Genomic DNA, 15,062 nt, shown 5'->3' on the forward strand with positions numbered 1-15,062 from the left:
AAACCACAGTAATTGTATTGTGGAAATCATTTAATTGGCAGTAGTCCCAACACACACATAGTAGTGCCATTGGTCTTTTCCTTTGTTTTGTCTCATGACTAATGTGCCTGCATACTGGCCTAAGTATCCCTCAAAATTTGTCCCACTTAACAGCAGAGGGTCCTTAATTCCAACAGTGCCAGCTTTCTAGCCCCAGAAGAACAAAGGCACTTACCTGCATTCTAGCCGTCCAGCAGTCAGACGGCTCACAAAGTTTGAGAAGATGCCACTCCTCACAGAGACCTGTGTAAAGAGGAAGACAGAGTAAACTTACTCAGGCTTTCTATACCAGGGCAGCAACATATTAGGAAAACGCAGCAAAGCACACTTTACAAGTTCCTAAATGCTTAAAAGTCACCACAGCCCTGCTGAAGAGACTAACATGGAATACAGCTAGACCCAAATTGTGATGGAAGGCCAGAGCAATCTTGCCCAGACTTCAAAATAAAAAAATAAAAGCTTGATAGAAGAATCTTAATCAGGACACCTAATTACTTCACCTCTTCCTTGCACTAGAGGCAAAGAGAATGACTGGGGGTTATGGGTAAGGGAAGTGACATATATAGCAGCTTTGCTGTGGTGCTCCTTGCCTTCTCCTGCTGGCCAGGAGTGATATTCCCACTAGTAATTGATGATTCTGTGGACTCACCATATCTTAGGAAAGAAAAAATGTGTTTGCAACTACCCATAATGTAAATTTCAGTACTTAAGTGGCCTTTGTAGTTTTAAGGAACAAAAAACAGCAATATCAAATACAAGTGGTATGCTGAAAATACATTTACTATCCCTTTCTGCTCTACAGATCTATCTCAAAAAGCAACATTCATTTATAGAATACCTAGAGAGAAAAACTGGGGTGGGAAGGCTGTACCAAGTGCAATGTACAACAGTTTCTCACCTTTTCTTCTGAACTAGCTTTATCTATTGTCCTGTTATAATTATTTGGTGATGATTCTAAGCTGTAAGTACTGTGTATGGTGACATGTCACATAACTAAATTTACTAATGATTCACATGACTAAATTTAATAGTGAAAAACAATCTCTCTGATTACTGTGTTATATTATGGAGCCAATTCCCTAAAGCAAGAGTAGCTTGTGAAACCTCAGTGAATAATCTCCACAAGAGAACATAGGATTACACATATCAACATCACTAAGATTTCTGATTCATGGCCCCTGTTATGAAATGAATGTTCTAAATTCCTATATAACACCTCATATGGCACTACTGCTTGAACATAAATGTGTTTAAACAACTACTTAAAGTCATCTATGCAGGTCTGTGGCCAAGCTGAACACATTTGGAGAGCCAATGGCTAGAGACATATGTAAATAGCCACCAATCACCAACCATGTTCATCTAGGTCCTAGCAGAGCATTTTTGACCTTGAGCAGACAAAGATGTGTTTAGCTATATGTAAGTAAAAGAGCAATTAAAAATAATACGATTGAGCATTATCTATTTGCCCTTTTATATCCCTTTATAAAATGAAATGGGAAAAAACAGAATTTATGTTTACCTGATAAATTACTTTCTCCAACGGTGTGTCCGGTCCACGGCGTCATCCTTACTTGTGGGATATTCTCTTCCCCAACAGGAAATGGCAAAGAGCCCAGCAAAGCTGGTCACATGATCCCTCCTAGGCTCCGCCTTCCCAAGTCATTCGACCGACGTAAAGGAGGAATATTTGCATAGGAGAAATCATATGATACCGTGGTGACTGTAGTTAAAGAAAATAAATCATCAGACCTGATTAAAAAACCAGGGCGGGCCGTGGACCGGACACACCGTTGGAGAAAGTAATTTATCAGGTAAACATAAATTCTGTTTTCTCCAACATAGGTGTGTCCGGTCCACGGCGTCATCCTTACTTGTGGGAACCAATACCAAAGCTTTAGGACACGGATGATGGGAGGGAGCAAATCAGGTCACCTAGATGGAAGGCACCACGGTTTGCAAAACCTTTCTCCCAAAAATAGCCTCAGAAGAAGCAAAAGTATCAAATTTGTAAAATTTGGTAAAAGTGTGCAGTGAAGACCAAGTCGCTGCCTTACATATCTGATCAACAGAAGCCTCGTTCTTAAAGGCCCATGTGGAAGCCACGGCCCTAGTGGAATGAGCTGTGATTCTTTCAGGAGGCCGCCGTCCGGCAGTCTCATAAGCCAATCTGATGATGCTTTTAAGCCAAAAAGATAGAGAGGTAGAAGTTGCTTTTTGACCTCTCCTTTTACCAGAATAAACAACAAACAAGGAAGATGTTTGTCTGAAATCCTTTGTAGCATCTAAATAGAATTTTAGAGCACGGACAACGACCAAATTGTGTAACAAACGTTCCTTCTATGAAACTGGATTCGGACACAAAGAAGGTACAACTATCTCCTGGTTAATATTTTTGTTGGAAACAACCTTCGGAAGAAAACCAGGCTCAGTACGTAAAAACCACCTTATCTGCATGGACCAGATAGGGCGGAGAACACTGCAGAGCAGATAACTCAGAAACTCTTCTAGCGGAAGAAATTGCAACCTAAAGCAAAACTTTCCAAGATAATAACTTAATATCCACGGAATGTAAGGGTTCAAACGGAACCCCTTGAAGAACTGAAAGAACTAGATTAAGACTCCAGGGAAGAGTCAAAGGTCTGTAAACAGGCTTGATTCTAACCAGAGCCTGAACAAACGCTTAAACATCTGGCACAGCTGCCAGCCTTTTGTGAAGTAAAACAGATAAAGCAGAGATCTGTCCCTTCAGAGAACTCGCAGAAAATCCTTTCTCCAAACCTTCTTGTAGAAAGGAAAGAATCTTAGGAATTTTTATCTTGTTCCATGGGAATCCTTTAGATTCACACCAACAGATATATTTTTTCCATATATTATGGTAAATTTTTCTAGTTACAGGCTTTCTAGCCTGAATAAGTGTATCTATTACAGAATCTGAAAACCCACGCTTTGATAAAATCAAGCGTTCAAACTCCAAGCAGTCAGTTGGAGGAAAACCAGATTCGGATGTTCGAATGGACCCTGAATAAGAAGGTCCTGTCTCAAAGGTAGCTTCCATGGTGGAGCCGATGACACATTCACCAGGTCTGCACACCAAGTCCTGCGTGGCCACACAGGAACTATCAAGGTCACCGAAGCCCTCTCCAGATTGATCCTGGCTACCAGCCTGGGAATGAGAGGAAACGGTGGGAATACATAAGCTAGGTTGAAGATCCAAGGTGCTACTATTGTATCCAATAGAGTCGCCTTGGGATCCCTGGATTTGGACCCGTAACAAGGGACCATGAAGTTCTGACGAGAGGCCATCAGAACCATGTCTGGAATGCCCCATAATTGAGTTATTTGGGCAAAGATTTCCAGATGGAGTTCCCACTCCCCCGGATGCTCCTCCATCGCCAGGGAACTCCTTGTTACCCCCTGATGGTTGATATATGTAACAGTCGTCATGATGTCTGATTGAAACCTTATGAATTTGGCCTTTGCTAGTCGAGGCCAAGCCTTGAGAGCATTGAATATCGCTCTCAGTTCCATTTTGTTTATCAGGAGAAGAGAGTCTTCCCGAAACCATAGACCCTGAGTTTTCAGGGGTTCCCAGACCGCGCTCCAGCCCACCAGACTGGCGTCGGTCGTGACAATGACCTATTCTGGTCTGCGGAAGCTCATTCCCTGTGACAGGTTGTCCAGGGTCAGCCACCAACGGAGTGAATCTCTGATTATTTGATCTACTTGTATCGTCGGAGACAAGTCTGTATAATCCCCATTCCACTGTCTGAGCATGCCCAGGTGCAATGGTCTTAGATGAATTCGTGCAAAAGGAACTATGTCCATTGCCGCAACCATCAAACCTATTACTTCCATGGACTGCGCTATGGAAGGAAGAAGAACAGAATGAAGTACCTGACAAGAGCTTAGAAGTTTTGATTTTCTGGCCTCTGTCAGAAAAACCTTAATTTCTAAGGAAACTATTATTGTTCCCAAGAAGGGAACTCTTGTTGACGGGGACAGAGAACTTTTTTCTATGTTCACTTTCCACCTGTGAGATCTGAGAAAGGCTAGGACAATGTCCGTATGAGCCCTTGCTTTTGACAGAGACGACACTTGAATCAGGATGTCGTCCAAGTAAGGTACTACTGCAATGCCCCTTGGTCTTAGCACCGCTAGAAGGGACCCTAGTACCCTTGTGAAAATCCTTGGAGCAGTGGCGAATCCGAATGGAAGTGCCACAGGTAATGCTTGTCCAGAAAGGCGAACCTTAGGAACCGAAAATGTTCCTTGTGGATAGGAATACGTAGGTACGCATCCTTTAAGTCCACCGTGGTCATGAATTGACCTTCCTGGATGGTAGGAAGGATCGTTCGAATGGTTTCCATTTTGAATGATGAAACCCTTAGAAACTTGTTTAGAATCTTGAGATCTAAAATAGGTCTGAATGTTCCCTCTTTTTTGGGAATTATGAACAGGTTGGAGTAAAAACCCATCCCTTGTTCTCCTAATGGAACAGGATGAATCACTCCCATGCTTAACAGGTCTTCTACACAGTGTAAGAATGCCTGTTCGAAGATAATTGAGACCCGTGGAACCTTCCCCTTGGGGGTAGTTCCCTGAATTCCAGGAGATAACCTTGAGAAACTATTTCTAGCGCCCAAGGATCCTGAACATCTCTTGCCCCAGCCTGAGCAAAGAGAGAAAGTCTGCCCCCCACCAGATCCTTCCCAGATCGGGGGCCAACACTTCATGCTGTTTTGGTAGCAGTGGCAGATGACTTGGCCTGCTTACCCTTGTTCCAGCCTTGCATCGGCCTCCAGGCTGGCTTGGTTTGAGAAGTATTACCCTCTTGCTTAAAGGGTGTAGAATTTGAGGCTGGTCCGTTTCTGCGAAAGGGACGAAAATTTGGCTTCTTTTTAGCCTTAAAAGACCTATCCAGAGGAAGGGCGTGGCCCTTTCCCCCAGTGATGTCTGAAATAATCTCTTTCAAGTCAGGGCCAAACAGTGTTTTACCCTTGAAAGGGATGTTAAGCAAAAGCGCTCTGCGCGCCACGATAGCAAACCCTGAATTATTTGCCGCTAATCTAGCTAATTGCAAAGCGGCATCTAAAATAAAAAAGAGTTAGCCAATTTAAGAGCTTGAACTCTGTCCAAAACCTCCTCGTACGAAGATTCTTTATTGAGCGACTTTTCTAGTTCTTCGAACCAGAAACACGCAGCTGTAGTGACAGGAACAATGCATGAAATTGGTTGTAGAAGGTAACCTTGCTGAACAAACATCTTTTTAAGCAAACCCTCAAACCTTTAATCCATAGGATCTTGAAAGCACAACTATCTTCTATAGGAATAGAAGTGCGTTTGTTTAGAGTAGAAACCGCCCCCTCGACCTTGGGGACTGTATGCTATAAGTCCTTTCTGGGGTCGACTAAAGGAACTAATTTCTTAAATATAGGGGGAGGACAAAAGGTATGCCGGGCCTTTCCCACTCCTTATTTACTATGTCCGCCCATGCTTGGGTATAGGAAAAACATCGGGGGGCACCGGAACCTCTAGGAACTTGTCCATCTTACCTAATTTCTCTGGAATGACCAAATTGTCACAATCATCCAGAGTAGATAATACCTCCTTAAGTAGTGCGTGGAGATGTTGAAATTTAAATTTAAAAGTTACAATATCAGGTTCTGCTTGTTGAGAAATTTTCCCTGAATCTGAAATTTCTCCCTCAGACAAAACCTCCCTCCTGGCCCCTTCAGATAGGTGTGAGGGTATGTCAGAACAGATATCATCAGCGTTCTCTTGCTCTTCAGTGTTTAAAACAGAGCAATCACGCTTTCTCTGATAAGTAGGCATTTTGGAAAAAATGCATGCAATAGAATTATCCATTACAGCCATAAATTGTTGTATGGTAATAAGTATTGGCGCACTAGATGTACTAGGGGCCTCTTGTGTGGGCAAAACTGGTGTAGACACAGAAGGGGATGATGCAGTACGATGCTTACTCCCCTCATTAGAGGAATCATCTTGGGCAATATCATATCTATGGCATTATTATCCCTACTTTGTTTGGACATTATGACACAAATATATTTAAATGGGGAGACACATTGGCTTTCATACATATAGAACATCGTTATCTGATGGTTCAGACATGTTAAACAGGCTTAAACTTGTCAACAAAGCACAAAAAACGTTTTACAATAAAACCGTTACTGTCCCTTTAAATTTCAAACTGAACACACTTTATTACTGAATATGTGAAAAAGTATGAAGGAATTGTTCAAATTTCACCAAAATTTCACCACAGTAACTTAAAGCATTAAAAGTATTGCACACCAAATTTGAAAGCTTTAACCCTTAAAATAACGGAACCGGAGACGTTTTTACATTTAACCCCTATACAGTCCCAGGTATCTGCTTTGCTGAGACCCAACCAAGCCCAGAGGGGAATACGATACCAAATGATGCCTTCTATAAGCTTTTTCAGTGGTTCTTAGCTCCTCACACATGCATCTGCATGCCATGCTTTCCAAAAACAACTGCGCATTAGAGGCGTGAAAATGAGGCTCTGTCTATGACAAGAAAAGGCCCCCAGTGAAAAAGGTGTCCAATACAGTGCCTGCTGTTTTTATTAAAACAATCCCCAAGATTTAACAACTATTAAAAGTAATAATCTGCCAAATATACTTAGTAAAGTAATCGTTTTAGCCCAGAAAAATGTCTACCAGTTTTTTAAGCCCTAATGAAGCCCTTTATTCTTTTACTTAAACTAAGAAAATGGCTTACCGGTTCCCATAGGGAAAATGACAGCTTCCAGCATTACCGAGTCTTGTTAGAAATGTGTCATACCTCAAGCAGCAAAAGTCTGCTCACTGTTTCCCCCAACTGAAGTTAATTCCTCTCAACAGTCCTGTGTGGAAACAGCCATCGATTTTAGTAACGGTTGCTAAAATCATTTTCCTCTTACAAACAGAAATCTTCATCTCTTTCCTGTTTCAGAGTAAATAGTACATACCAGCACTATTTTAAAATAACAAACTCTTGATTGAAGAATAAAAACTACATTTAAACACCAAAAAACTCTAAGCCATCTCCGTGGAGATGTTGCCTGTACAACGGCAAAGAGAATGACTGGGGAAGGCGGAGCCTAGGAGGGATCATGTGACCAGCTTTGCTGGGCTCTTTGCCATTTCCTGTTGGGGAAGAGAATATCCCACAAGTAAGGATGACGCCGTGGACCGGACACACCTATGTTGGAGAAATCAACTTACACAGGCAACCCCCTCCCCGACCTATAGTTATTTGAAATTGGTCTATTTAAAACAGTTACCTTGAACTTCGTTCTATGAAACACTACAACTTATTTCTGTTATTTTAAAATCAAATGCAAGTATTTTGATTATAAAAGCAAACATTTAGAAAAGTTATTTGATTTCCAAAAGGAAAATTTTTTAAATATAAGAAGTAATCTTTGTGCACAATTTTCTCTAAGTTCCCTAACAGAGAAAAACATTAAATCAGGTGCTTTGAACCCATAGTTGACAGAAAAGATAAAATGATAATTTCCTAGATATTTTAAGTTGAAAGAGCATGTCAATGTCAAGCTTGAGTTCTCCAGAGTGGAAACAGCAGTTTATCTTCTGGCACTAGGGCTCCTGTTCATGTGGTGTTTTACGTCTTTTAAATTTCAGCTTGCTTTAGAGCGGACAGTTATCCTGAACGTACAAGTCAATATGGAATAGGGGTCTTGAACTGAAACAGCCTGAGAAAAAATGATGAGATACTCTCATCTCCTCCTTGCAGATGGTTTTCCTTCCAGGCAAAATCAAACATAATATAGAGAGACCTAAATTAAACACATCCTGCAAAACAGCTCTGCAGATGCAAAGTCCTTGATATAAGGAAAAAATTTACCTGGAAACTGGTATGGGAGAAGTGTTGAAGAGTTGTTAAATTCTCTTAAAAAAAACAAACATGTAAAAAAACTCTAATGCATTAATATTTAGTGAGATTCTGCCTTTCTAGTTATGTTTTGCAGTATTTTTTCTATTACAGGGACATGTTAAAATAATCAGCTATTTCACTATCGCATTGCAAAGACCTATGTGTTGACCAGCAACAAAGGGAAAGCAATTTACTTATGCTTCATAGCTGAAAATGGGCAGGGATTGGCGGCGTACATGTCTTCTGATTTGTTCACTGGACCATGCAAGATGTGACCGTAACTATGTGTTTAATCCATTTGTAGATAACATTTTATTATTGCTCTTTTTTGACCCTTTAATGCAATAATAAACACACTGTAACCACAACACACAATAAAAACACATTATAACATTTATTATAAACAAATGATTGGAAGTAACTGTGTTCAACTCATACAAAGAAGTAAGACACATCTCCAACACCAGGCAGAGTGCCTGAACAGTACACAGTTGGACACTGGAGGCTATGTGCATATGCCACTCCTAATTGGCTGCATCCTGCTCAGGAGAGGCAATGGTTGGCAGCTCCTGAGCAAGCTATAACTTGCACAGTTAAAGAGATACTAAACCCAATTTGTTTTCTTTCATGATTCAGATAGGGCATGCAATTTTAAGCAACTTTCTAATTTACTCCTATTATCAATTTTTCTTTGTTCTCTTGCTATCTTTATTTTAAAAAGCAGGAATCTAAGCTAAAGAGCCAGGCTTTTTTTTGGTTCAGAATCCTGTATAGCACTTGCTGATTGGTGGCTACATTTAACCACCAATCAGCAAGCGCAACCCAGGTGCTGAATCAAAAATGGGCCAGCTCCTTAACTTACATTCTTGCTTTTCAAATAAAGATAGCAAGGGAACGAAGAAAAATTGATAATAGAAGTAAAATTGCATGCTCTATCTGAATCATGAAAGAAAAAAGTTTAGTATCCCTTTAAATACATAAGTACGCTCAAGCATTTGTACAATGCATTTGCAAATTACAGGAATAACTATTTCTGGCCACTGTATAGGCTATTCTGATTCTCGTTACTATATATATGAGTAATAAGTACAGCTTTCCTTGAAAACCAATAACGTAAAAATGTTAACACGATCACTACCCAAGTGTAATTCTATTACCTCTAGTATGTCAACCAAATAAACTATGCATTTTATTTTATTCTCATCTACTGCACAAAACAAGAAGATATAATTTATCTTTAGTACTGTTCCGCTTTTTTTCTAAGCTGCTGACAGTTAGGGACCTGCACTGATCAAACAATTACTGTGAAGAATGTTGAAGTCTCCGGGATACACTCCACTGTCTCTGAAGGCAATATATTGCCATTTTATAGCATTAATTAATTAATTAATGCTCAGTTTCCATGAAAGTTTATACAATAAAAAATACCTTTAAATCCATAGGTGAAAGTTTTTCCAGCTGTTTGTTTACATCTGGAGAACCTGTCTTCTTTGTAAACTGGATAAAACAAAGTTTGTTTTCCTTGAGAAATGACAAGATGATGAAACTGTCTGTAAACACAGCTGCAAAACAAAGATGATAAAATGTGTTACACTTGTAATACTTGATTCTGGTACCAGAACAAATTATTTAAGCTTTCCTGAGCCACAATTCCACAAGGCAGTGCAGCAAATATTACTATGAGGCTTCTGTAATCTCCTAAAATACATCAATGTGTCATCTAACAAGGACCCCTTGGAAATGAGAAATAAAGCTCAAGAAGGATTCAGAAGACATAATAAATTACATTATGCAAAGCCATCTATCACATCATACATAGTTTCTTTCCTTTTGCTTTCAACAGATTGTTTTCCTCCTCCTTTTGTCTTCAGCTTTCCACTTAAAAACTTGCTTTTCACTCTTTTATATATCTCAAATTACAGCTAAAGTAAACTTCCATTAATTTATATTACTTTTTCATATTACACTTTTTGACTAGCCCATTCAAGTGTACTTTGGAGCCCCTGGGCAGACAAAATCTTCTATTTATAATACTTTAATTTCTTGTTTATACAGAAATATTGCACTTGTCTTTGAGATTATTATGCAATAAAGTTTTGCTTTCTAAATCTAGTTGAGTCAGAATAAATACATTAATACCAATAAATTGTAAAAATACATAAACAGATTAAACAAAATAAGTAAATATGGAAAAAACACTTCCATATTCTTAGCTAATAAAAAATTTATTTCTTGGAAGTGAGAGTTCCTAAATCCATTCTTATCCTGAATGGTTCTAGTGTGACTGAACTTCTCTAGTATAGTGATTGACAGCTAGAAGTATAAGGTGAATACATAGTGAATAAACACAAACATACAAAAATGATGATAATAATCACACTAATGTGAGTGGGTGATCAGAACGTATCCAAATAAGAAGATTAATTGTGTCCAATGGATAAAAGATTAAAAGGAGTGAAAAATTGTAAATCCAACGTGAAGTAATAAATGTTACAACATGGTGATGATGAAATGTTCAAATTGTCCTGAAGGGAAAAGACCCTTACACGGCAAGACACCAGGACCCATAGGTCGCTCTAAATACTAGGTAACTCCAAACCCGAGAACCCTACCCCCGCTCTAGAAGAGAAGGGAATAAACAACGAAAAATTACCCTACCATAGAGGCGAAACCCCTCAGCCATATCGCCCACCCCGGTGAAGTTACCAGGAGTCTACAGGAATAGCGTCAATGCACGCAAAGACTAGTAGGGAACCGTCAGAAGGACCTAAAGCCTAAGTCACAAGGCCCACAGGACCACAAACATCTAGTGTGAGATCAAACCATCCACACAAATCCAAGGAGAGACACGGACCTAGATCAGGGTCCTCAAAAAAGGAATCAATCGAAGATCCAACTTCCAGAGGAACCCTAAGCTGCCTCCTGCAAGGAGGAACGCACCCTTAAAGTCTGTAGACTTGGCGATCTAGCAATATACTCAAACCCAAGAGTCACAAAGGATTTCCTTAACAGTCTAAGATTCAGCACCCAGGGCACTTGGATTGCAAAAAAATCTCGTAGGCAAGCGTTAATACGTGCTACACTCACAGGCAGGGTAGCAACCAACACCTGAAGGCGAATGAGAATGTACCCTGCTCGCCATCCCAGAGAACCAAACTTTAAGGCACCACCTACGAAGCCCCCAACGGAGCATCGAGGATGAATGGTCAAATACCTGACCCTAGAAGGGCAGCCCTCCGTAACCGACCTCGCCCCTTCACTGACAAGCCCCAAGGACGGAAATACACTGTAATATCGAGACCATGGTCAGACCAAGGGTAATGGAAGATACAACAGCCAGAGATCCTTGAGGATCTATCTTCAAAAAATGTAGGCAGACAAAACTGGAGCTTGGCAGCTCCCCACAGAAGGCAGGGAACCCCTGCACACCAACTCTTAGAGTAACATAACTCTGAGAAGAGAAAGAATATGCCCGCACATCCAGACCATGTGATCCACCCAAGGCGGAAAGGAAGGAAACTCAGCCACCGCAATAAAATGCTTAACAGGCGAAAGAGTCAGCAGCCGGAAGAACCTCGAGTGAAAATGCAAATTATTAATCACTCAGCACACCAGACCATATAGGTCAAACACATCTCCCACTCCAAGAATGGAATAATGGTTCTGAGTCCCCGGGGACCTGAAGAACCATGATGATGTCTGTAAAAAACCAATCCGTATCCCAGGCAAGAAGCATGAACAACCAACCTAGATTGGCACTCATAACCCTCCGTTCGGAGGCGTTGTATTTAAACAACAGGCCTCATACTTCGGTAGGATCCGAGCCCGGAGTCCATAGAATAGGCCAAGAGAGATTCAGAATCCAGCAGGATTAATCAACACCACAAGGGTAACATGAACCCTGGTAACAGTCGTAAAAGTATCCGACCAATACCTGCCCGGATGCCCGGTATAAGGACACTCTAGAACTGCCCAAGGTTCAAGAAATTCATCCCAAAGGATTGATAAATGAACTAGTAAACATAACTCTATTAAACAACAAGTGCGCAACTTCCGAGGAAGTGCCCACGCGACCTAAATCACAAGTATCGGTTCCAGAGAAGAACGTTCATAAAAACGAAAATCTAACAGACATGAGCTTTTTTTTTAAAAAAATAAATAAATTATACACATACATCCGGATAAAAAATAAAATGAAGGCAGCACCCATCGGGTTAACGGCCAAGGTGAATGAGGACAAAAATGGGGACCTGAAGAACCATGATGATGTCTGTAAAAAACAGATCCGTATCCCAGGCGAGAAGCATGAACAACCAACCTAGATTGGCACTCATAACCCTCCATTTGGAGGCGTTGTATTTAAACAACAGGCCTCATACTTCGGTAGGATCCGAGCCCGGAGTCCATAGAATAGGCCAAGAGAGATTCAGAATCCAGCAGGATTAATCAACACCACAAGGGTAACATGAACCCTGGTAACAGTCGTAAAAGTATCCGACCAATACCTGCCCGGATGCCCGGTATAAGGACACTCTAGAACTGCCCAAGGTTCAAGAAATTCATCCCAAAGGATTGATAAATGAACTAGTAAACATAACTCTATTAAACAACAAGTGCGCAACTTCCGAGGAAGTGCCCACGCGACCTAAATCACAAGTATCGGTTCCAGAGAAGAACGTTCATAAAAACGAAAATCTAACAGACATGAGCTTTTTTTTTAAAAAAAAAAAAATTATACACATACATCCGGATAAAAAATAAAATGAAGGCAGCACCCATCGGGTTAACGCCCAAGGTGAATGAGGACAAAAATGGGGACCTGAAGAACCATGATGATGTCTGTAAAAAACAGATCCGTATCCCAGGCGAGAAGCATGAACAACCAACCTAGATTGGCACTCATAACCCTCCGTTCGGAGGCATTGTATTTAAACAACAGGCCTCTTACTTCGGTAGGATCCGAGCCCGGAGTCCAAAGAATAGGCCAAGAGAGATTCAGAATCCAGCAGGATTAATCAGCACCACAAGGGTAACATGAACCCTGGTAACAGTCGTAAAAGTATCCGACCAGTACCTGCCCGGTACCCAAGCTCAGAACTGGAACCGAAAACCATTAAAAAAAAGAAAAACAGTGACATTAAGGAGATTGGCTTCATCCCCAAACGTCATATCCATTTTGCCATTCAGCTTCTAAGGCATCGGATCCCTCGACCCGCTAGGACTGGGATCCTCCAACATTGCCAAGACAAGTATTAAAAGAACACAAAGGTGAGCCAGCCTATAACACAGTGCTTTCCAAACTGTGTGTCGTGACATATTAGTGTGTCGGCGGCAGTGTGTAGGTGTGTCCCTGCTTCAGCACAAATTTTTTTAATTTTAAATTATTTTTAAAAAATTTTTGGCTTTCGACTTTCTGCCTGCCTACTACGCATATCACGTGGTTGAAACGTGATTGATACCTAGTGGGTCACAGATCATCTTAACCTATTGGCGCAGCTTAGTGGGAACCAAAACTATTCCCATTGGCATCACATTGGCTCCTGACTGCACGTATAGTCTTCTCAATCGGCTCATGACTGCATATCTAGTCAGGGAGTGGGATAGCAGTGTGTTTGCAGCAGTAGTCTGTCGGACTCACAGAGCTCTGAGGGCAGCAGCTTAAACGCTGAGCTGAAGTCAGAAGTCAAAGTGTTGTTTTTTTCAGCTAGCTTCCTGTAGTGCATTGCTGCTCCTGCTCTTGATATATGGATAGGAAGTGGAAGCTTAAAAATGCTTGATGATGAAATGTGAGTGTCTTGATCTAATATTCCACTAAATATTCAGAAACTGTGTTTATCCCATCAACCTCATACATCCCATTGAAATAATAAGTAGCTATTGATGTTATTAATCTGTTTTTGAATTTTTGCACACTTACTGTTACTTGTAAATACATTTAGTTATTATATAATGTATGTATGTGTCCGTATCTCTTAAAACAAGTTAAACCTCCTGTTTGCTAGTACAACTGAATTACTGTGTCGCAAAATGATGTAGGTCTAAAAAGTGTGTCACCAACATGAAAAGTTTGGAAAGCTCTGCTATAACAGAAGGCAAAATCATCCCTCGCCGGATCAACTGAAGACCCTGGCCCCAAGATAGGGGTCCATGAAGCTTCAGGGGCCAACACTTCCCCAGAAGGCCGAAATGAATCGGGCGATCCCACGCTCGAAGGTCCCTGGTTAACGGAACACGCACGGACAGATAGCTCAGCATGCTAAGGCACTGTGGCTGACCTCTGTAGCAACCCAAGGGTTGCAGATTCGATCCCCGGCGAGGTCCACTCAGCCTTTCATCCTTCCGAGGTCGATAAAATGAGCAGCGCCTTGAGACCCTTACGGGTGATTAGCCGCACTTTACAAGTACCCAATACATACATACATACATAAAAGAACAAGGGGATATGGGAACGCGCTGTAAAAAAACAGCATATGAAAGGTAAAGAACTATATAAGGAATGTGGATTAACAAGAGTATAATAAAAAAGTTTATATTTGTTTATAATTATATTACAATAAGCGATGCCGGCATCTGATACAAAGTAAAATAGTACAATTAAAATAGGATGAGAATCAGCATAAATTATAAAACATCAGTGTGTAGTGCTATAAGTAACTATAAAAATAATAATATGTTGCAAAGTAACACAATGTTAAAATTGAAACAGAGTCAATGTTACCGTCCTTTCACAATCAGGCCAGTGATTAGAGTGTCTGATCCAGCTGTTTATATGAATGCAGGTATGACTTGGAAAATTCCCTCTGCGTTGTTTTTAAAACAGCGAAAAGCTTGCAAAATCTTCTGGCTTGTATCCAATGACTGTGAGTTAAATTTCAAAGACACATTCACAGCCGTATTTGCGGGATGTCCCGTGCTGTGGACCGGTTCCGGTCAGGAGGTCAGAGTGCAGGAGTAATGATAAGCAACGACAGACTTTGTTTCTTTGAAGTAAAAATGAATCAGACTGCTTTTAACAAATGTGGGTCATGGGTGGGAATTACGCATATAGAGTCAATTCAAATATTAAAGAGGCTCAATGCACCACACCTACCGCATAT

General features: G+C 40.7%; 1 protein-coding gene across 1 annotated transcript in view; it reads right to left on the minus strand.

The window, feature by feature from the left end:
- WDPCP (WD repeat containing planar cell polarity effector) overlaps nt 1-15,062 on the minus strand; it is a 1,247,576-nt gene that overhangs the window by 771,203 nt on the left and 461,311 nt on the right. Inside the window, exon 8 of the mRNA XM_053712064.1 lies at nt 9,394-9,527. Coding sequence (XP_053568039.1) covers nt 9,394-9,527 — 134 coding nt within the window. The remainder of the gene's footprint in view (nt 1-9,393; nt 9,528-15,062) is intronic.

The sequence above is a fragment of the Bombina bombina genome, chromosome 4, assembly GCF_027579735.1.
Source record: "Bombina bombina isolate aBomBom1 chromosome 4, aBomBom1.pri, whole genome shotgun sequence".
Lineage (NCBI taxonomy): Eukaryota > Metazoa > Chordata > Amphibia > Anura > Bombinatoridae > Bombina > Bombina bombina.